Source organism: Cheilinus undulatus, linkage group 23 (assembly GCF_018320785.1).
Source record: "Cheilinus undulatus linkage group 23, ASM1832078v1, whole genome shotgun sequence".
NCBI classification, from domain to species: domain Eukaryota; kingdom Metazoa; phylum Chordata; class Actinopteri; order Labriformes; family Labridae; genus Cheilinus; species Cheilinus undulatus.
The window spans coordinates 29,750,745-29,773,072 of NC_054887.1; the positions used below are offsets into that span (position 1 = coordinate 29,750,745).

At 39.8% G+C, this 22,328-nt stretch overlaps 1 protein-coding gene across 3 annotated transcripts in view; it reads left to right on the forward strand.

The window, feature by feature from the left end:
* Window positions 1-9,728: 9,728 nt before the first annotated feature.
* ptpro (protein tyrosine phosphatase receptor type O) overlaps window positions 9,729-22,328 on the forward strand; it is a 67,976-nt gene continuing 55,376 nt past the window's right edge. For 2 of the 3 annotated variants that reach the window (XM_041780843.1, XM_041780844.1), the window contains exon 1: window positions 9,729-10,079. In XM_041780843.1, coding sequence (XP_041636777.1) covers window positions 10,032-10,079 — 48 coding nt within the window. In that variant the 5' untranslated portion in view covers window positions 9,729-10,031. The remainder of the gene's footprint in view (window positions 10,080-22,328) is intronic. The other variant, XM_041780845.1, reaches the window with a different exon arrangement.

Here is a 22,328-nt window from a genome sequence, read left to right on the forward strand (position 1 = left end):
AGATGTAAATAAAAACACTGATATTAAATCTAATAAACCCATATTTTATTCACATTATAACATCATATCAGATGTTGAAAATGAGACATTTTACCATTTCACGAAAAATGTTCTCATTTTGTATTTGATAAAGGCAACACATCCCAAAAAAAGTTGGGACAGGGCCATGTTTACCATTGTGTAGCCTCCCCTCTTTTGTCTGCAAACGTCTGGAAAGTGAGGAGACCAGCTGTTGGGAGTTTTGGGAGAGGAATGTTGTCCCATTCTTGTCTGATGTAGCATTCCAGCTGCTTAGCCGTCCTGGGTCTTCTTTGCTGGATTTTTCCTTAAAATGATGCTCCAGATTTTTTCTGGACTGTAGGCAGACTCCTCCTGTGAAGCCATGCTGTTGTGATGGATGTTGTCTTACTGGAATAGTCAAGGCGTTTCCTGAAAGAGACGTCTGGGTGAGAGCAGATGTTGCTCTAAAACCTCTACCACTTGTCAGTATTGGCTGCCCATGCCATAGGCACTGACCCAACCCCATACCATCAGAGATGCAAGCTTTTGAACTGAGCCAGGATCTCAAGCTGGATAGTCCCTCTCGTCTTTAGTCCACAGGACACGGCATCCGTGATTTCCCAAAACAAAAATTAAAACCCCTTGCTCACAGAGATTTCTCTAGAATATCTGAATCTTTTGATAATATTATGGACAGTAGACGGTGGAATATTTAAAGTCTTTGCAAATTTACATTGAGGAACATTTTTCCGAAATTACGCAGCAATTTTCAGATGCTGTTTTTCCACAGATTGTTGAACCTCTGCACATATTTACTTCTGAGAGACAAGCCTCTTTAAAATGCTGCTTTTATACCCAGTCACGTTACTGATCTGTGGCCAATTAATCTAATTAATTGTTAGCTATAAAGTGTAAACAGCTAACAGAGCTACCTGAGCTTTGTTAGCTGTATAGCTTGCGCAAATAACGGAGGTACATTAGCTATATAGCTTACACAGATAACAAAGCTACATGAGTCACTTGAGCTACATTAGCTATATGGCGTACACAGATAATAGAGGTACATGAGCGACATTAGCTTTATAGCTTGCACAGCTAAGGGTTAACTATACAGCTTACGCAGATAACCAAGCAACACGAATCAGATAACAGAGCTACATGAACTACATTATCTATATAGCTTACACAGCTAAAAGAAAAATGTGAGCTATGTTAGCTATAGAGCTTATGCAAATAACAGAGCTACATGAGTCATTTGAGCTACATTAGCTATATGGCTTACGCAGATAATAGAGGTGCATGTGCGACATTAGCTTTATAGCTTGCACAGCTAATAGAGCTACGTGAGCTATGTTAGCTATATAGCCTACACACATAACCAAGCTATGTGAACTACTTTAGCTATAAAGTTTAAACAGCTAACAGAGCTACCTGAGCTATTTTAGCTATATAGCTTATGCAAATAACAGAGGTACGTTAGCTATATAGCTTATGCAGATAATAGAGGTACATGTGCAACATTAGCTTTATAGCTTGCACAGCTAATAGAGCTACGTGAGCTATGTTAGCTATATAGCCTACACACATAACCAAGCTATGTGAACTACTTTAGCTATAAAGTTTAAACAGCTAACAGAGCTACCTGAGCTATTTTAGCTATATAGCTTATGCAAATAACAGAGGTACGTTAGCTATATAGCTTATGCAGATAATAGAGGTACATGTGCAACATTAGCTTTATAGCTTGCACAGCTAATAGAGCTACGTGAGTGACAGAAGTTATACAGCTTATGCAGATTACCAAGCTACATGAACTACGTTAGCTATATAGCCTACACTGATAACAGAGCTACGTGAACTACATTAGCTATTAACCTACGCAGGTAACAGAGCTACATGAAGTATGTTAGCTATATAGCTGATGCAGATAACAGAGCTACATGAACTACATTAGTTATATGGCTGATTCAGATAACAGAACAAACGAACAAAGGAGCTACATTAGCTGTATATATGATATGAAACTTTACCATATATGAGCTGAAATTTAATGATTAATTACAAGCTGATTCAACAAACTGACATAATAGGATACAAGCTGGTACTCTTTACCATCTGATAAATTTTAAGTTTTAATTTTAGAGTCATTTCCAGGGATAATCCACTAAATCTACATTGTAAAACATTAAAAGTTCAACTTCAGTTATTAATTGGTTCATAATGTTACATAATGAAGAGTTGGATCATCATTTAGGCACGGCTCAGACGGTTGAACATGAACACAGGCTGGTTATTTAGAAGATGCAGATAGTGTGTGTGTGTGTTTGGTGTGTGTTTTTGAGTGTGTGTGTCTCATGTGAGTTTCTCAGAAGCCAGTGAACACAGAGCTTTATATCCTCGCTGCTTCCAGGAAACTCTGCAAATATTTAAAGGCTGCTGACGGGGGAGACGCCTGCTCTCTCTCTCTGATTGTTTCAGACTCTCTGCTCCTCTTTAGACATCCCAAAACTTCTGATTAAACTTTTTAGAAACTCTTTGCACCGATTTATGATCCGTCACTGCTTTAGTGACTATAATCAGAGGGGTTTCACTCCATAGCTAAAGAAAAAGTTGTTTTGTGTCTGAACTGAGTTTGATTCTTCAGCTGAACTGCTTCTCTACAGTCATTTTTATGTGTTCATCTTTAAAAACTTTTGAAAAACATACATGATAGATGTAATGGATCAATAAGATGTAATAAGTCGAAGCCCTTTCTTTATTAAATGAAGTTTTTTATAGTAATGTTTAGCACTTTTCCTTGTTTTTTGACATTATACTTGTCCATCCTTCCGTCCTCCATTCTTTCCTTGTAAACACAATTTCTAAAAAAGGCTTTTAAGGAATTTTTTAAACTTTGCACTAATGTCTAGTCAGACTGAGATGTTTGAGCAAGGATTTGATCAGTTTTGGAGGTCAAAGGTCAGGGTCATTGTGGCCCAAATCTTGTGAGCACAATTTTTTAAGAATGCATAGAGGGATTTTTGTCAAATTTTGTACAAACCTCCCATTTCTAACGTTGACCCATACCCTTCCATTTTGATTGCCCTCTTTCCTCATGAAACAGGGTTACAAAAGATAAGTCTTCCCCTATAAAAAGGGACGACCCTTCATGCTCCTGACACATCATCAGTTCTCGTTTACTCAAACAGTTGTTACTCAAAGAGACACAACCAAGACAGTCTGGCTGCAGACTGTTCATCTGAGACTCCATCTCTTACAGAGCAGATTATTTTTAAAATGTGAGCTTTAGTGAGCTTTAGCAAAGAAGCAAAAGTTTACGTAGCTACATACTGAATATACTAAGGTAAGCTTTTAAAAAGCCATTTAGTGAGCAAAGCTTTAGCTACTTTAGCTACTTTAGCTATGTTAGCCTCCTCAACATACCTAAAGGTAATGTATCTAAGTAGCTAATGTATCTAAAGCTCAACTCACAAAACCAAGCTATGTAGCTATACTAGATACATAGCTATATGAGCTATGTAGCTTATGCAGCTAATAGAGCTACATTACTCATGTGAACTACATTAGCCATATAGGTTACACAGCTAACAGAGCTACATAAATCACATGAGCCATGTTAACTAAATAGCTTACATAGAAAATAGAGCTACTTGAGCTACATGAGCTAAATAGCTGACACAGCCAACAGAGCTTCATGAGCTACGTTAGCTGTTCGGCTTATGAAGATAACCAAGCAACATGAACTACGTCAGATAACAGAGCTACGTAAACTACATTATCTATATAGCTCACATAGAAAACAGAACTACGTGAGCTACGTTAGCTATATAGCCTACTCACATAACCAAGCTACTTGAACTAGGTTAGCTATATAGTTTAAACAGCTAACAGAGCTACATGAGCTATGTTAGCTATAATGCTTATGAAGAAAACAGAAGTATGTTAGCTATATAGCTTACGCAGATAACCAAGCCACATGAACTACGTCAGATAACAGAGCTACGTAAACTACATTATCTATATTGCTCACATAGAAAACAGAACTACATGAGCTAGGTTAGCTATATAGCCTACTTACATAACCAAGCTACTTGAACTACATTGGCTATATAGTTTAAACAGCTAACAGAGCTACGTAAGCTATGTTAGCTATAATGCTTACGCAGATAACAGAGCTACATGAGTCACGTGAGCTACATTTGCCATGTAGCTTACGCCAATAATAGAGGTAGGTGAGCTACATTAGCTTTTAGCTTACACAGCTTATAGAGCTACATGAGGTACAGTAGCTGTATATTATATGTAGGTTACCAAGCTATATGAACTATATTAGTTAAATAGCTTACACAGATAACAGAGCTACATGTGTCACGTGAGCTACATTAGCCAAAATGGGCATGGTGGGAAAACTCACCTTCCCTTAATTTGAAAGGGCGTTGTTCAGAGTTGGGATTGAGCCTTTGACTTTAGGGTGAACTGATCAGATTTTGCTGGTCAAAGGTCATGGGGACATTACAGTCTGGAGGTCAGAGTGAACTTGAACTACATAGTGGCTTGACCCAGCATCATTAGCAGAGTGAAAAGGCCCTGGCATTGGCACCAGACCCGCCCTGTCTTTGAAAACCAACACAAACCAGTTAACATAAAAAGATAAAATGCCCATTAGGAACATGTAAACAACAGAAGCTAGGAAATGTATGGTCCTATAAAGGGAAATATTTGACACAAACATGGTTAAAACAGATGTTTTTGAATCACTTTTTTAGGCCACCTTCTAACAAAAAACCTTTCAACAACCATAAAAGCGCTTGTAAAGCCCAGTGCATATTACAGTCCCCTTACAGAGCGCCAGTTCAACTGCTCACTTGTTTATGATCTCTGCAGCACGTTGCCTTCTTAACTAGCTCCTCTACAGCTAGCTATGTTAGCATTTCCTCTCTCCCTCCTTTGGTTGTTCAGTACCCCAAAATATCTTCTTTTTCACAGTGATGATGAGGAAACATTGGATTTCTGTCCTGCCTGTAAACTCTCTGACCTTTGCTTTTGGTAAGAAAAAAGGAGTGTAGCCCCCCCTAGAGGGCAGAGAGTGAAACATATAAAGTCCTGGATAGAGTCAACATGTATAGCAGCTTCAGATGTTATCAGACATTAAACGGCCTGTTATCAGCTGTTACCACTCACGTTTGATGTCTACAGATGAAACGATAAAGCCCATCTAGAATCATCTATAATGACCGTATCTACATCAAAATATGACATGTGATTAATGTTATAAAACTCTAAGTTTGATAAGAGTTAGATATGATACAGAACTTCCAGGAAAAATCCACACAAGGATGATAAGTGATGATGTGCAAACAGAGCTGGAACTCCAGTCTGAGCAGGCAGGATGCCTGCTGTATGCTTATGTTGGAGCATTACAAATGTTGCAGTGTTTTTTGGTAGGTGTATTTTCTGGCAGATCCATTTCCTGGTTGAAACCAGACTCAAAAATCAGGAGAAACTGTAATTATTCTGGTTTTTAGGGTTTTTTTTAACAGAAATTGGGAAAATAAATGGCAAAACAAGCGATTTTCTTATTTTTCACTTTGGTCACAAAAACAGAAAAACAAATTAATTTTTTTTTCCTTTTTTTTTTTTTAAAGGTGTCCAATTTTTTTTCCCAATTCCATTACTCTGTTTTCTTGTTTCAATTAATTACTTGAGGAAAAGGAACTCATGTGACCCATTTGGAAAGGTGAACATTCAAAATAAAATCCTTCATAACAATATTTAAGCCTATATCGATATCTTGTGTGTTATACAGTATAATATTCAGCCTATTTGCTCTATATAGTGTATCAAAAATAATGGCAATGGTAAATATTGAGAAGAAAATAAATTATTATTAATAAATAAGCCTGGACTGCAGAAGGTACTTATCCATGTACACAGCAAGAGTCTAATTTTCAATTTATGATTGTATTGTTTGGTGGAAATGTTTATTTATTAGTGTGTGTACACAATAAATAGGTGAATAAATATATAATAAAACAGAAAAAACAAACAAATAAACAGGTAAATGTTGCCTCGGATGGCTTAAATTATGACATTAGGGCTTTTATTTTGAAATGTTCACCTTTCCTGTATGATTTCACAAAATAAGTGAATTGGGGAAAAAAAAATTGAACGCTTTTCTAAAAATGTTTTTCCATTTTTTTAACAGCTTTTTTTTATGTTTTTTCCCCCCATTTTCTGTCAAAACAAAAAAAAATGGAATAATGAGAGTTTCTCCTAATTTTTGAGCCTGGTTTCAACCAGGAATTGGATCTGCCAGAAAACACACCGACCGTTTTTGCACAGTCCAGTCCGTGGAGTTTAGGGGTTTTCCTGCAGTTTTAATTATCTGGGGAAAATTCTGGTGTCATGACAGCTGTAATTTGTATTTAAATACCATCTTAAACATCCATCCATCTTCTATACTGCTTATCCTGTTAGAGGTCACGGGGGGGCTGGAGCCTATCCCAGCTGTCATTGGGCAAGAGGCGGAGTACACCCTGGACTGGTCACCGCTCAATCACAGGGCTGAGAAATAAGAGACAGACAACAAGGCAACAAGGCAAGCCAGAGTACCTGAAGAGAACCCACGGGGTTAACATGGAAACTCTGCACAGAAAAGCCCTGACCGGGAAGGACACCAGGAACCTTCTGGCAGTCGGGCAACAGCATTAACCCCTGCGCTGCAGTGCAGCCCTTAAACATCTTGTTTCTAATCTAAGGAGGAACTCTGATGAAGCTCTGAGTACTTCAACAGCTAAAAACATGTATTATCCCTGTTATCTCTGTTTTTGGTCTCCACCACCAGCCGGATGTTCATAGAGTTGTATCAGAGCATGAGGGTACTGCTGTGTTTCAGGGGTTCATGTGTTAGGACGATGATGTCATAAGGAGGTGGAATAGTCAGGTGTGTCGTCATGGCAGCGAGCTCAGACCTCAGCACACGGACGATTCTGAACTCAAAGCAAAAGCAAAGACGTTATTTTGATTTATTTCTGCGGCCATTTAGGATAAAAAAGAAGACATGTTTTCTAAAGTTCCTTTAATTTAAATAGTATGATCTGATTGAGTACATTTCTGTGGCATGTTGGCTCCGCCCCTCGTCACTGATCCTGTTTGTGATTCTTTGATAGGATCTCAAGGCACAGCCGGCCATTTCCTCACTATTATGATGTAGTTAATCCTCTAAAGGCCTGATACACCGTCTTACATAACTCTATGCGGATAAGCACTGCGTCTGAACTAATTAGAATATGTATTTATGCCTGTTGCAATCTTAAAAACTTTACCAGGAATTCAGACATAACAAATCAGCATATGGAGCTGGGGATCAAGAATAGTCTGAGTTTGTGTGTAAGCATGCTGAGCGATAAATATATTAATAATAATCAATAATAATATTAGAAAAATATTTCAAATAATAAAAATTGAATCAAAAGCATAAATGATTCCTGAGATGGTTCTTCTGTTGTCCTCTACGACACAGAGCCTTACAAATTAACAAACCATCTCCACCAGCAGGGGGCAGACTGGAGTCGTGGAAGTCCTGAACAAACACATGACATCACTTCAGAGGATCAGACTCCCTTCAGGCTCTAAATCCAACAACAAAGATGTAAAAATCAAAGACTAATATACAAAAACAGACATAGTGGATGATTGCAGCATTAGAAACATGAATTACTGATTTGTTTTATTCATGTTTTTAGATTATTACTCTCCATAATTAAATATTAACACAGGATTTTATTGTTGGAGCACATTTTGTTCCTACAACTGAATGTAATCGACTTTATTCTGAAGGGGTTTATTATAGTGAAAAACTGTACAGAAATGCAGTGAATGGAGCGGTCAGTGTGAAGTATTTTTAGGGTAAATTCAGGGATATTGGGACATTTAATTATTTGCCATGTCAAATAAAAAGTCACATTTTGATTATTTGTCTGTTTTTGTCTGTGTTTTTTGTGTTTTTGTTTTCAAATAACTAAAATGTTCAGAAATAAAATTTACAAAAAAAGTCACACTGCTTTTTTATTCTTCATCCTTGGTCCATCACTGACCAGACAGGTTGAAAAGACAGAAATCTCAAGCAGGACCTCATGTCTGGAAGACCTCCACGGGGAGTCCAACAGGAAGCGTCCTGATCACATGCCTGAACCACCTCAGCTGACCCCTTTCGGCGTGAAGGAGCAGCGACTCTACTCTGAGGTCCCTCTAGTTGTCTGCTCTCTCTAACTCTACAGCTGAGTCCAGACACCCTCCAGAGAAACCTCGCTTGTTTCTGTGATCTCATTCTTTCAGTCACTACCCAGAGCTCACGAATAGAGGTGAGGGTTAGAACAAAGAGCGACGAGTAAATTGAACGCTTTGCCTTCTGGCTCAGCTCCCTCTTTATCACGACAGTCTGACACAATGTCTGAAATACTGCTAATCCAGCACCGATCTGGCAATCTCACGGTCCATTCTACCCTCACTCCTAGACTCCTTCACCTGGGGCAAAGACTTAATCCCCACACAGAGAGAGCTATCTACCATTTTCTGCACAGTAGAGGGTCAGAATGCCCAGGTCCCCACCTTCATCTGTAACCTAGCTTACTTTGCACCCAACCCTTATGGGGGTGGTGGGCCCTCAGGGTGGTAGCTCCCTGTTGTTTATCCGGGCTTATCCGGACCAGGTTCCATCCCTACATGGGGTTGCCCTGGTTTCCTGCTTTTGGGCGAGGTCGTTTGAGATAAGCTTGTTAACAGGGGTTTGATTGAATGAATGGGGTTACATTTCCTGTTTTAGACCAAACTTTTTTATGTGGTTATACCCCCCCAGGAAGGGTACCTCAAGGTTTCTGCGTGTTCAACATGAGTCAGGTCCTTCTCAAAGTTTCTACCTGTCCAACATGAGTCTGGTCCTTCTCAGGGTTTCTACCTGTCCAACATGAGTCTGGTTCTATTTGAGATTTCCACTTGTCCACATAAATGGCTGTGCCCCCTAAAGACCCAGAAGATGTCCTCTTCAGGTGTCATTTATCTATATAAATCTGTATATCCTGGATCCGTAGCATTGCTGCCTGCCTATGGATAACAACGGCTTTCCTGGCCTAGCATCACTCAGCATGAGTCCTTCTCGAGGTTTCTGTTTGTTGGGATAGGGTTAACATTTTACACTGTTATGACCTCATGATACAAACTAGTAAAAGCTTCTTTCATTTGCCTCACCTCATGAATTACAGGATCAACCTCCTGTCTGATGTTTGCTACGCCCACTTACATGACGTCACACCATTAAGAGAATGCAGTTTTCATATCTCAGCTTGGGCTAAGAAAAAAGTTTTTTTTTCATTCATAAGGGGTGAAATAAACCCACTTTTGTTCAAATTTATGCCCAAGTCTCCGTGAATTATTCTATTTTCAGATCATACTGGAGCACAGAGGCTGATTTCATTCATTCCTGTGATAAAAACAAAGTCAGAAGTGAAATTAAATCTGTTTTTATGGCGTTTTAAAGACGTTCCTGCATGCTGTAATCTGAAGATGATGAGGGGGAGGCAGTGGGGGAGGAGGAAGATGAAAAGGAGGAGGAGGAGGGGGAGGGGGGTGAGGAGAATGAGGGGGAGGACCTGTGAGTGTCTCCATGCAGCCTCCGGAGTGCAGGGCGGGGCGACAGCAGCAGCACCATCCCGCTGACCGACACCGACCTCCTGCTCGTCTCCAGGCCGCGGCATGGGCGCCGGAGCCCGGCCTCATTCCTCCGAAACACCGCGGGTCTGCTTCTTCCGGCGCTTCGAACTGAACGACAGGATATAAATGAGTCTAATGAGGAAGATGAAGATGATGATGGAGAGCAGTTAGAGCTGCCGAGCGGAAACAAACCGCAGACTGAATCCGTGCGCGCAGCGGAGCATCGCGCTCCGATGCGGCAGAAAAATCGCCATTGTTTGGATGCGCAGCAGACCGAGAGGAAAAACCCGGAGTGTACCGAGACTGTCTGACACACAAACACGATGATTTCCCCGCTGATCCCCACCGTGTGTCTGCTCTGCTTCACCCAGGTAAGGACGCCTTTATTCGGCTGAACAGAGAGCGTGTGCGCCGCTGCTGCCGCCTGTCTTGATGCGGTGAAGCAGCAGGGAGGCTTTGTTCGGTGAAACCGCTCCAAACGTGGATGGAGGCTCGTGTTGGAGGGCTGATTTATGTGTGTGCGAGTGTGGGTCGGTGGTGGGGCGGGAGATGGACGCGTTGTGGCACCGCGGGTCGGTTTGTGCGGCAGGCAGCAGCTCGAGCGGCCCCGCGGAAAGTGGGTCAGTCGGCTGCAGCCTCAGAGAGTCCCTGCATGTCTGTCAGCATCACTGAGGATCACACAGACGGAGAGAAAGCTCCTCTGTCTGGAGAACAAACGCTGGGTTTCATCCACAGCTGCTGATCTAAGGTCTCGTTTACCTGCACAGGTGTGATGGAGGTCCTTCTGCTCTGTCTCAGTATTTCTGTTTCTCTCATGTAAACCAACATCAGCTCCTTTGTGATAAATATAGCTCTCATAATATCATAACTGCTGCACTGGATGCATTTTCACACAGTTTACTTTTTGTGGCCAAAAAGTGACTAAAAATAACCCAGTTTCCATTTAATTTGAACACAGTTATAGCAGGGTCGTCACAGTACCAACGATTTTAACCAGGATATGATTCTAGAAAAAACAATATCCATACCTATCTGATGTGACAGCTTTAAGCCATATACACCAAATTCTGGGTAATTTCTTGTCTCCAATGAGGACAAATCTAAAGCAGTTTCTTTAAAAATGTCCAAATTGCACAATCCATGGAGAGCTGCCAATGTTTTGTCCCATTTAGACCATATGAAGAAGCTTAGGGTTAAAAAAAAGGACTGAAGATCTTTGCTTTTTTAGCTTTGATCCATTTAGTACTATCGTTTGTTATAACAGCTACTGTACAGCTTAAAACACATGAAAGTCTATAAATCAGACATTTTGACAACCTTAGTTTATTGTAGGGATGAACATTTAATAGCATGATGTCCATATCAGCAGGTATTATTCACTTTAAAAGTCAATTCTCACTATCTGCAGATATAGAAATGTCTCCAGATATTTATTACTGATATAAACTGTAAATATGAGCCTATATTGGCTAAACAAAGGCCAGTGTTGGCTTTAAATGATGATCATTTTGATAAATACAGTAAACATCAGCCTATAAAATCTGTAAATATTGGCAAAATCAACTTTGAAATCTGGTCACATGTGCTGTAAAAATCAGCCTTTATTGGCTGTAAATAGTGGCTATATCAACTCTTGATATTGACTCTTTAGGCTGTTAATATTGGCCTGTTTTAAGACTGGCTTTATCAACTGAAAATATCAACTGATATCAAAGGTGTGTATGAACCTACATCATCCTCTGTTGGCTGTTAATATGGGCTACATCATGTTGAATACTGGTCTGTATCTACTGCAGAAAAATCATTTTTAAATACTGGCATATATTAACAGTAAATATGGTTCTCTATACCCTGTATATATCTGCCTGTAACAATTGTTAATATTTGACTATGTTGGTTGCAAATATTGGCTGTTGATGTTTGCCTATATTGGCCTGAATTTGCTGTACATATGGACCTATATATGTAATGTAAATATTGGCCTATATTGGCTGTATATCTCTGCTTATATCAGAAGTAAATATTGGCCCATGTTAGCAGTAAATGTTGGCCTATATTGGCTGTATATACTGTCCAATATGGGCTGCAAATTGCAGCCTATATAAGCTCTAAACACTGCCCTATACAAGCTGTAAATGATGGCCTGTATTGGTTGTAGATATTGGCATATGATAGCTGTGAATATTTGCCTGTATTGGCTGTTAATATTGACCTGTATTGGCCATATATATTTGCCTGTATTGGCTGTTAATACTGGCCTGTATTGGCTGTTAATATTGGCCTGAATTGGCTGTAAATATTTGCCTGTATTGGCTGTTAATATTGGCCTGAATTGGCTGTAAATATTTGCCTGTATTAGCTGTTAATATTGGCCTGTTTTGGCTGTTAATATTGGCTAGTATTGGCTATTAATATTGACCGCTTTTGGCTGTTAATATTGGCCTGTTTTGGCAGTTAATATTGGCATGTGTTGGCTGTTTATATTGGCCTGTTTTGGCTATAAATATTGGCCTGTTTTGGCTGTTAATATTGGCCTGTATTGGCTGTTAATAAAGGCCTGTTTTGGCTGTTAATATTGGCCTGTATTGGCTTTCAATTTTGCCTGTATTGGCTGTTAATATTGGCCTGTTTTTGCTGTTAATATTGGCCTGTTTTGGCTGTTAATATTGGCCTGTATTGGCTGTTAATACTGGCCTGTATTGGCTGTTAATATTGGCCTGTATCGGCTGTTAATTTAGGCCTGTTTTTGCTGTTAATTTAGGCCTGTTTTTGCTGTTAATATTGGCCTGTTTTTGCTGTTAATATTGGCCTGTTTTGGCTGTTAATATTGGCCTGTATTGGCTGTTAATATTGGCCTGTATTGGCTGTTAATACTGGCCTGTATCGGCTGTTAATATTGGCCTGTTTTGGCTGTTAATATTGGCCTGTTTTGGCTGTTAATATAGGCCTGTTTTGGCTGTTAATATTGGCCTGTTTTTGCTGTTAATATTGGTCTGTATTGGCTGTTAATATTGGCCTGTTTTGGCTGTTAATATTGGCCTGTTTTGGCTGTTAATATTGGCCTGTTTTTGCTGTTAATATTGGTCTGTATTGGCTGTTAATATTGGCCTGTTTTGGCTGTTAATATTGGCCTGTTTTTGCTGTTAATATTGGTCTGTATCGGCTGTTAATATTGGCCTGTATTGGCTGTTAATACTGGCCTGTATTGGCTGTTAATATTGGCCTGTATCGGCTGTTAATATTGGCCTGTATCGGCTGTTAATATAGGCCTGTTTTTGCTGTTAATATTGGTCTGTATTGGCTGTTAATTTTGGCCTGTATTGGCTGTTAATATTGACCTGTATTGGCTGTTAATATTGGCCTATAATAGCTGTGAATATTACCCTGTATTAGCTGTTAATATTGGCCTGTATTGGCCGTTAATATTACCCTGTATTGGCTTTCAATTTTGCCTGTATTGGCTGTTGATATTGGCCTTTAATGGTTGTATACAGGCCTTTTTCAGCTGTAATTATTGCCAGTGTCATTTGTAAATATTGACTTATTTTGGCTATAAATAGTGCTCTTTATTGGTTGTACATATCGCCCTGATGACAAACATCTGTCATCTAGAAATGTGGCATGAACAGATATCAGCAGCTGTTTTTTTGAGTAGAAAGTCATCTATTGGACAAACTCTGATCTTTTGTCATGGTCGTTTACAAAGAAAGTGCCACTAAAACATTAGATTGGCTCTAATTTTCTACAATAGTTGCATCTTTGACCATCCTAGAATTTTACACTTTGATGTGATTCTAGAAAAAAAATAAACAATGTTGATATCCATTTTAAACCACAGGGACAACAAAAGAAGTCTAGACACCAAATGTTGGGTAATTAATGCCTTTAATAACCAAAAATTGCAGGCAAGCCTCTTCACTCTGTCTGAAAGCGAGTGACAATGACTAAAAATGAAGCACAGCCTCATCTCTTCAGCATGGTTCTTTATTCTCAGAGATAAAGAGAAGTCTGACGGGTGGATTCTGACGTTCAGTGAACAAATGTTTAGTTACTGTGTTTTTTCTTTTACTCGTTCTTTCTCTGAGTGTCAGTCCTTTTCCGCACACGCTCAGACTGTGACACTACGATGTGTTCACTTTTATCTGATGCTTTCAGTTTTCAATTTCCTCTTTTTTATATCATCCACAGCGGTGATTCATATCAGAGCCTTCTACTCCTGTCTCTCTGTCACTGAAACCTGAGAGAAAATGGAATTATTGTTCCATGTTCTGTTTCAGCCTCAGGATCACCACGCTGTAAAATGTTCTATTACACGCCATCTGCATTTTAAGGAGCAAAAAGGGAATTATAGAACACATTTCTAATTTTATTTATGAGGATGCAATAGAGTGCTTGAAGCAGGATTATCTGCGGTAGAGCTGTCTCAATTTCAGTCATGATGTTTTTGTCTTCCCACAATCATTAAAACAAGATCATCAAGATTAAGTGATTACTGTACCACATACTGTGCTGCCCTTGTTTTGCCCATAGCTTTAATCATGTGGCCATACAAGCCTTTTGTTGCTTGTTTGTTGAAGTTTTCAGTGGTTAAAGTTGTGTATTTAATGCACATGTTGTAATTAAGTAAATGAGTTGAAGAAACATGACCTTAACCCTCAGAGCTCACAGCTATTTTTTTCCCTATCATGTCTCATCTGGACTTTTTAAAGCTTGTAAAACATCAACCCTGTGGTGCACAGTCAAGCTCTATACATCGTTTTTTTCGGACAACCTAGGCTTTAAGAATATATTAGGGCTGGGCAATTAATTGCAAATTAGATAAAATCGCAATATGGCATGCTGCAGTATTCAAATCGCAGACAGTGCAATATTTCTTTAACCTGAAAAGTGTCAAAATACCAGTTTGATACAATCTTTTTTTCTTTTTTTAGAACTATATACCAGTGTTACTCAACCCTGCTCAACCGAAGAGCCAAATAGTTGAAAAATACCTTTGCAAGAGCCACAATCTAAGTCGTGAAAAGTGGCAAAAACAGCTTGAAGTAGCAAGAGACATAACTTAAAGGTGGTAAAAATGGTCAAAAAGCAACCAAAATGGGTAAAAATTGGGAGGAAAAGTGGAAAAAGGGTCAGAAAGTAGCAAAAATGGATGAGAAGTGACAAAAAAATGAGTGAAAAGTGACTAAAATGGGAAAAAAAGCAGTCAAGATTGGCTAAAATGGGCAAAAACATGGAAAAAAGTGGTATTTAATGACAATAAGTGGCTTAAATGGGTGAAAATGCAGAGAAAAAAGGGTGAAAAGGGCAAAAATGGGATAAAAGTGGCAAAAAAAAGTGTCAAAATGGGCAAAAAAGTAGGGAAAAAATGGTATTAAATGGCAAAGATAGCCCTAATTGCCAAAAATGTGATAAAAGTGGCAAAAAAGTAGGACAAAAGTGGTTTTCAAAGGTAAAACGTTGCTTAAATGGGTGAAAACAGGGGAAAATGGTGAAATAGGGCAAAAAAGTTTCCCTTATTTAAGGGTTTCTGGGGGAATAACATTTAAAATGAAGACATAAAAGAACCACATGTGGCTCTAGAGGCACATGTTGAGTATCATTACTTTATAGGTTTTTCAAACCTTCAAGTATTTTTTTTTTATTTTTTACAAAAATCTCACTTTTCTTGCTCATGCATTTATTTTTCTTCATCAAAATGTGAATCATATGAGAAATGATCATCCCCTTCAATAAAGCAATTGATATGAAAATTTCTATATGAGCCAAAATGGCAGTAAGATATTTTAATTCTAAATTTAGCCCTGGTTGAACTTATCTAGTTTTGTACTTGTTATAATACAGAATGATTTCTTGCTCATGTTTGTTGAACAACAGAAAAAATGAGGAACCTAAATAATCACATTTCAAATTGCAATTAGATTATTTTTGCATATCGTTCAGCCCTAGAATATATCTACTACAGTAATGTCACTTGAATTTTTAAAAAAACTTATAGGACTCTAAATGCAAAAGAAAAAAACGGATCGGGACTTGAAACTCAGAGATTTTTATTTATAACACACAGAAAACAGTGACTAAGCCTTTTCTTTGCACAGGATTGTTCTCCCATGTTTTGGGGACACAAAAAAAAGTTCCGGGCTAACTAGAACAGCGTACTTCAGAGCTACGGAGTCATCGAGGGTAGCAAACGAACAATAAAGTCAGCTTTCAGAGGAAAAAAGAGTAAGTGTCTATGACTTATGGTTCAAAAGTTATCAACATTTTTATACACTTGTCACTTCTTGTCATTCACGACAACACCGTCCTCAGAGACCCTAGAAAGTCAGCCAAGTTCAGGGCTCACTATAAAATGTTCTGTAAGAGCTACGAATGTATGGAGAACATGATCAGAAAGGCACAATGGAGAGCTTTCAGATAAAAAACAATGAAGTGTCTACGACCTAAGGTTTAACGTTACCACGTGATTTAAAAAGGGATCCATGACCATGTGACCTCTAAGGGTTAAATGTTAATTTTAAATGATATTGATACACTCATCCATTCTTCTCATTGATCTGAACCCAGATTAAGACCAGTATCAGTACTTTTCTCTAGTTTGATCAAAGACAAAACAAACCTTTTTCTGGTCAGCTGAGAAGAGCTTGAGTTAATTAGGTCAGCAGAAATTTCCTCTGCAGTAGCGTGAAACTGAATATGAGGGCGCTCCAATATGTTTACACTATAAATGAGGAGGCTGGGGTGGAGGAAGTGAAGCTCTGCCAGCAGCAGTGTGGTGTTATCAGCATTGATGCAGCAGGGATTAGTGAGACGGGCGCCATATTTAAATGGAGCACCTCAGAAGCAAGAGCTGTGATTGGCTGTGAGAGCCGGGAGATGGTAATTGTAATCAGCTGGTCGTCAGCTGATCACCACTGGTCTTGTGACTTCTGTGTCCTGCATGATCTAATGCTGATATTTGTCTAGGGTCTCAGTTGGCCCAGGAGCCACAGTTTGGATTACACTGATATGAAATAATTATAACCAGTGTAAGTCAGTGGCAGCTGTCCTAAATCTGTTCAACTACATGGCAAATGGTCAGTTTTTAAAGTCAAAAATGGAAAGTATAAAAACAACAATTCTTCCCTGCAGTTTAACATACAACAATCATTTTATTCTAACTTGAAATCAAGCTAATAATACTTTTCAAAACTCATCAGGATACACAAGAGAGTATTCAGTCAGACATGCAGCATGTTAGTGAACATGCATTTAGTTAAAGCTACTTTGACAAATGAGTCTGGGGACAACTACTGACAGAATTATTATGGTGAGAGACCTTGGATGTGTTTCTATCAGCTGATTCTTGGTTGGACTCCTTCATCTTTACGAAAACTCTCAGCAGCTCTCTTCTCTGGGTCAGAAATGTTGGTTAGTGGAGGGATGCTTCCTCCTTTAGAGAGACAAACCTCTCACTGACTCTCCTACTAAAGTCAGAAATGTCTTAAACATCTTTTCCATGAAGAACAGAGTCTGAGCATTTAGACAACTTTGTCTCTCAGGAAGGTCTCCACCATTTAGAGTAGAGTAGAGAGCACCTCTCAGATTCAGCTGTATTCATCAGCATTGTGACGAGGACTCAGTTTCTGTCAGAGTGCTCTGAAGGTTATTGTCCCTAAAAGAAGAGTTCAGTCTAAAGTTTGCCATTATTTAACGTGGAGTGCACTGCTACAGGAGATTTAGGTGCTGCAGCATCCAGCAGCCAAAGGGGACAACAGTTTCTACAGGAGGAATTATTGAGCTAATTGATACTTGAATGTAACATCGAATAGACCAGTGGTTCTCAACCCCAGCTGTACCTGAAGGTGGGTGAACAGCCTTAAACATTCAAGAATAGTCGTGTGCCGACAAGCCTGTCCATAAGCAGGGATAAAGGGGAAGGTTTCTGGGACCCAGCCAGACTGGGGGCCCATGGAGGTCAGCAAAACCAAGGTCCACTGTGAAGTTAAGCTGTGAAAACCATATATATATTTGACCTGAATAACAATCACTCTCATCAAAGAAACAAACATATTAATTCATTTAGCCTTCTTTTGATGAAAAAACTTTTGTTAAAAACATAATTTAAATGGTTTTATAATGGGGCTGGGCAATTAATTGAAAATTAGATTAAATCAGAATATTGCCTGCTGCAATTTTCAAATCGTAGGAGGTACAATATTTCTTTAACCTGATATTTAAGTCAACAAACTGGTTTAAAACTTTTTTTGCAGCAGAGATGTTATGCATTACATAATCATGCAATCATTCACGTGCTGTTGTTTTAGAATAGTCCACAAAAAAATCCTATTTTCATCATTTTTGTGCTATTTTCTTATTAAATATGAGAATGACAAAACTGATCACTCCAATACGAGTTAAAGTCATCACAATAAAGTATTTTTTTTTTAAATTCAGCCCTTGTTAAGTCTAATTTGGTTGCTTAATTGCCTGTGTTTGTTGGAAAATACTTTAGATGAAGACCTTGGGGAATAATCCCATTTCAAATTGCATTTGCAATATTGGGGAAAAAACTGCAATTAGATTGTTTTCCCAAATCATTCAGCTCTAGTTTATAATACCTAAAATTGGTTAATAATGGCAAAAAATGGTGAAAAGGAAGTGTAAGTTGATTTTAAAAAACATAAATGAGTTTAAAGTGGCAAAAAATTACCAAAAATGGGTTAAAGTGGCAAAAATGTGCACAAAAAGTGGTAAAAGGGATTAAAAAGTGGCTGAAATGGCTTTAAAGTGCAAAAAAATGGTGGAAATTAGGTGGAATGGGATTGAAAAAATGATATACAATGGCAAAAACAGGTTAACTGTGGTTTAAATGGGCAAAAAAGTGGTGTAAAAAGGGGTTAGAGGTAATAATGGGTCAACAGAGGCAAAGATAGGCAGAAAGTGGCAAAAATTGGTTTAGAAGTGGCAAAAACAGGCAGAAAAAGGTGATGGAAAAAGATTGAAATAGACAAAAATGGGTTTTAAGTGGCAAAAACATGCTAATGTGGGCAAAATTGGTGTTATAAAGTGATAAAAAAAAAGGGTTAACATTTGGTAAAATTGGTGTAAAGTCTAAAAAATATTCTATTTTTTTAAAGGCATCTGGTGACCTTGTCTCAGTGTCTCGTGACCCCAAAACCAGAGGTTTGGACTAAGGGACTTGGAAAATTTCTCGAGTCTGTGTGACTTGAGTTTAAAGTCTAAACTTCTTTGATTAATTTGATTTGCTTTGAAATGCAAAATTAGTACATTTTAAAAATGAAAATAGCAGGGTGATTAATCATGATTAAGCAATGAAAATGTTTATTAAGAATGTTGCAACCTTTTAAACATCCTTTCTTTATTTTTTAGTCATTCTTTCATTATGTTTTAAATCCCAACACCTCACTGTGGTAATCACCGTTTATTAGAGATAGCGGCCTGAAGACGCCGTCTTATTATGAGATCAGAAAACTGTAAATTGATGACACTGATGGAAGTGAGAATAAAATCTGTACAAATCTTTAAGAAGAGGATTTCAGCATGTAGCACAGCTCCTTGTTTTATCCGGAGCCAGAGGAGCTCATGGCTAACGATGCTAACGGAGCCAGCTCTGGTGCTGTGCCATGTTGGAGACTTTCACTCCTTTCTGTGTGTGCCAGCTGGGATAATGAGCCCAAACAGGTCATTAAGGAGAAATGCATCAGTGACCAAACACTTTATGTACCACAGGACAACAGAGAGGGAGAGAAAAAAACACCAAATCCAGCGTGTGAAAGCAGATCAGGATCAGCCGCTCAGAGCGTCTTCCTGTTCCTGAACCCAGAGATCAGAAAAAAAACAGTTTAGAGAAAATGTGCCAGGATCTGAAGCTGTGAGATAACAGGCTTTACACAGCGAGCTGTCATAACACATTCAGAGCACAACTTCAGAGCAACGTGAGGCTAAAACAAGCTGACTGAGGAGCTCTGAAGATGCAAACGAACCTTCAAAGATTCAGGAGACGACCCAGAAACTCTTTAACGGTGTTTTAACCGTCCGAATTCACTAGAGAGGCTCGTATTAAAACTAAGCCTGGAAGATGTGAGAGAAATGGCTAATGTGTGATAATATTGTTCAATATTGTGATAGCAAAATAAGATGTGATAAAAACGAAAGCTGGCATTCTTTCTACAATGGACAGGTTTTATTTGGGCTGTTTTGCTTCATTCTTTAGGAAACTGCTAAAGCTCTGTCAGGTTGCACGAGGATCAGGCGTGGTCGGCCCTTTTTAAGTCCAGCGACAAATTCTCTATTGGATTGAGTTCTGGGCTTTGACTCGGCCACTCAGAGCATTTACCTCATTGTCTTTTAGTGTCGTAGTACCCGAGTACGCTCTTGGTCTTGAGACCGGTCTCAAGACCACATTCTGAATGTCTTAGTCTTGGTCTCGTCTCGGACAGGCTGAACTCAGGATTTTCCATCAAGACCGGTTGAGACCAGCACTGTTCTGCTATTCTTCGACTTTATTGATGGATAATAAGGAGAAGCATTTACTAGAAGCATTTGCTTTGTCTGGGTCTGGACCCCCAAAAGTCTTGGTCTTGTCTCGGTCTGGACCCCCAAAAGTCTTGGTCTTGTCTCGGTCTGGACCCCCAAAAGTCTTGGTCTCGTCTCGGTCTGGACCCCCAAAAGTCTTGGTCTCGTCTCGGTCTAGACACCCAAAAGTCTTGGTCTTGTCTCAGGCTCGACCCCCAAAAGTCTTGGTCTTGTCTCGGTCTGGACCCCCAAAAGTCTTGGTCTTGTCTTGGTCTGGACCCCCAAAAGTCTTGGTCTTGTCTCGGTCTCAACCACCAAAAGTCTTGGTCTTGTCTTGGTCTTGACCCCCAAAAGTCCTGGGTTGTCTTGGTGTCGCCCCCCAAAAGTCTTGGTCTTGTCTTGGTCCCCGCTCGTCTCAGTCTCGGTCTCGTCTCAGTCTTGACCTCCAAAAGTCTTGGCCATGTCTTGGTCTCGAACCCCAAAAGACTTGGTCTTGTCTCGGTCTGGACCCCCAAAAGTCTTGGTCTTGTCTCGGTCTGGACCCCCAAAAGTCTTGGTCTCGTCTCGGTCTGAACCCCCAAAAGTCTTGGTCTCGTCTCGGTCTAGACACCCAAAAGTCTTGGTCTTGTCTCAGGCTCGACCCCCAAAAGTCTTGGTCTTGTCTCGGTCTGGACCCCCAAAAGTCTTGGTCTTGTCTTGGTCTGGACCCCCAAAAGTCTTGGTCTTGTCTCGGTCTCAACCACCAAAAGTCTTGGTCTTGTCTTGGTCTTGACCCCCAAAAGTCCTGGGTTGTCTTGGTGTCGCCCCCCAAAAGTCTTGGTCTTGTCTTGGTCCCCGCTCGTCTCAGTCTCGGTCTCGTCTCAGTCTTGACCTCCAAAAGTCTTGGCCATGTCTTGGTCTCGAACCCCAAAAGACTTGGTCTTGTCTCAGTCTCTACCCCCAAATGTCTTGGTCTTGTCTCGGTCTCGACCACCAAAGTCTTGGTCTTGTCTCAGTCTTGACCGCCAAAAGTCATGGGTTGTCTTGGTCTTGCCCCCCAAAAGTCTTGGCCTTGTCTTGGTCCCCGCTTGTCTTAGTCTTGGTCTCGTCTCGGTCTTGAACTCCAAAAGTCTTGGTCTTGTCTCAGTCTTGACACCCAAATGTCTTTGTCTCGTCTCAGTTTCGACCCCCAAAATGTCTTGGTCTTGTCTCAGTCTCTACCCCCAAATGTCTTGGTCTTGTCTCGGTCTCGAGCCCCAGAAGTCTTGGTCTTGACTCGGTTTCGACCCTCAAAAGTCTTGGTCTTGTCTTGGTCTTGACCCACAAAAATCATTGGTCTTGTCTTGGTCTCAACACCCAAAAGCCTTGGTCTTGTCTTGGTCTCAACCACCAAAAGTCTTGGTCTTGTCTCGGTCTCGACCACCAAAGTCTTGGTCTTGTCTTAGTCTTGACCCCCAAAAGTCTTGGTCTTGTCTCAGTCTCGACCCCCAAAAGTCTTGGTCTTGTCTCGGTCTTGACCCACAAAGATCATTGGTCTTGTCTTAGTCTTGACACCCAAAAGTCTTGGTCTTGTCTCAGTCTCGACCTCCAAAAGTCTTGGTCTTGTCTCGGTCTGGACCCACAAAAATCATTGGTCTTGTCTCGGTCTTGACCCCCAAAGTCTTGGTCTTGTCTTGGTCTCAACCCCCCAAAATCTTGGTCTTGTCTTGAGAGCCTGCGATACAGAGCCCTGCATTATTGTTATTTCAATATTTAGCAGTAAAACTCAATAATCAGCAGAAAAACATTTTTAGGGTCACAGAGATTCTGTACATTTACAGTTCTTCTTGTTGAGCCATGTGCTGAGTCAAATTTAGGTCCAAAATAACTTGCTAGTCTGCACAATCCAGAAAGTTCACACGGGTATCGGATCAGTACTTGGTATCGGCCGATACCCAGCACCTTGGAACATTTTATTTTTGCCTGACAGGAGAGTTTTTTGTGTAGGAAATCAGGGAGAGAGGTTGGTTTTGAGCCTGTGCTACCTGCTTTGTAGAGTAGCTTTCAGACATGTGGTGCTAGACCATGTGCACCTACAACATTAGCCCCGATCCCCTTCAGAAATCCAATCATTTAATGATACCAAA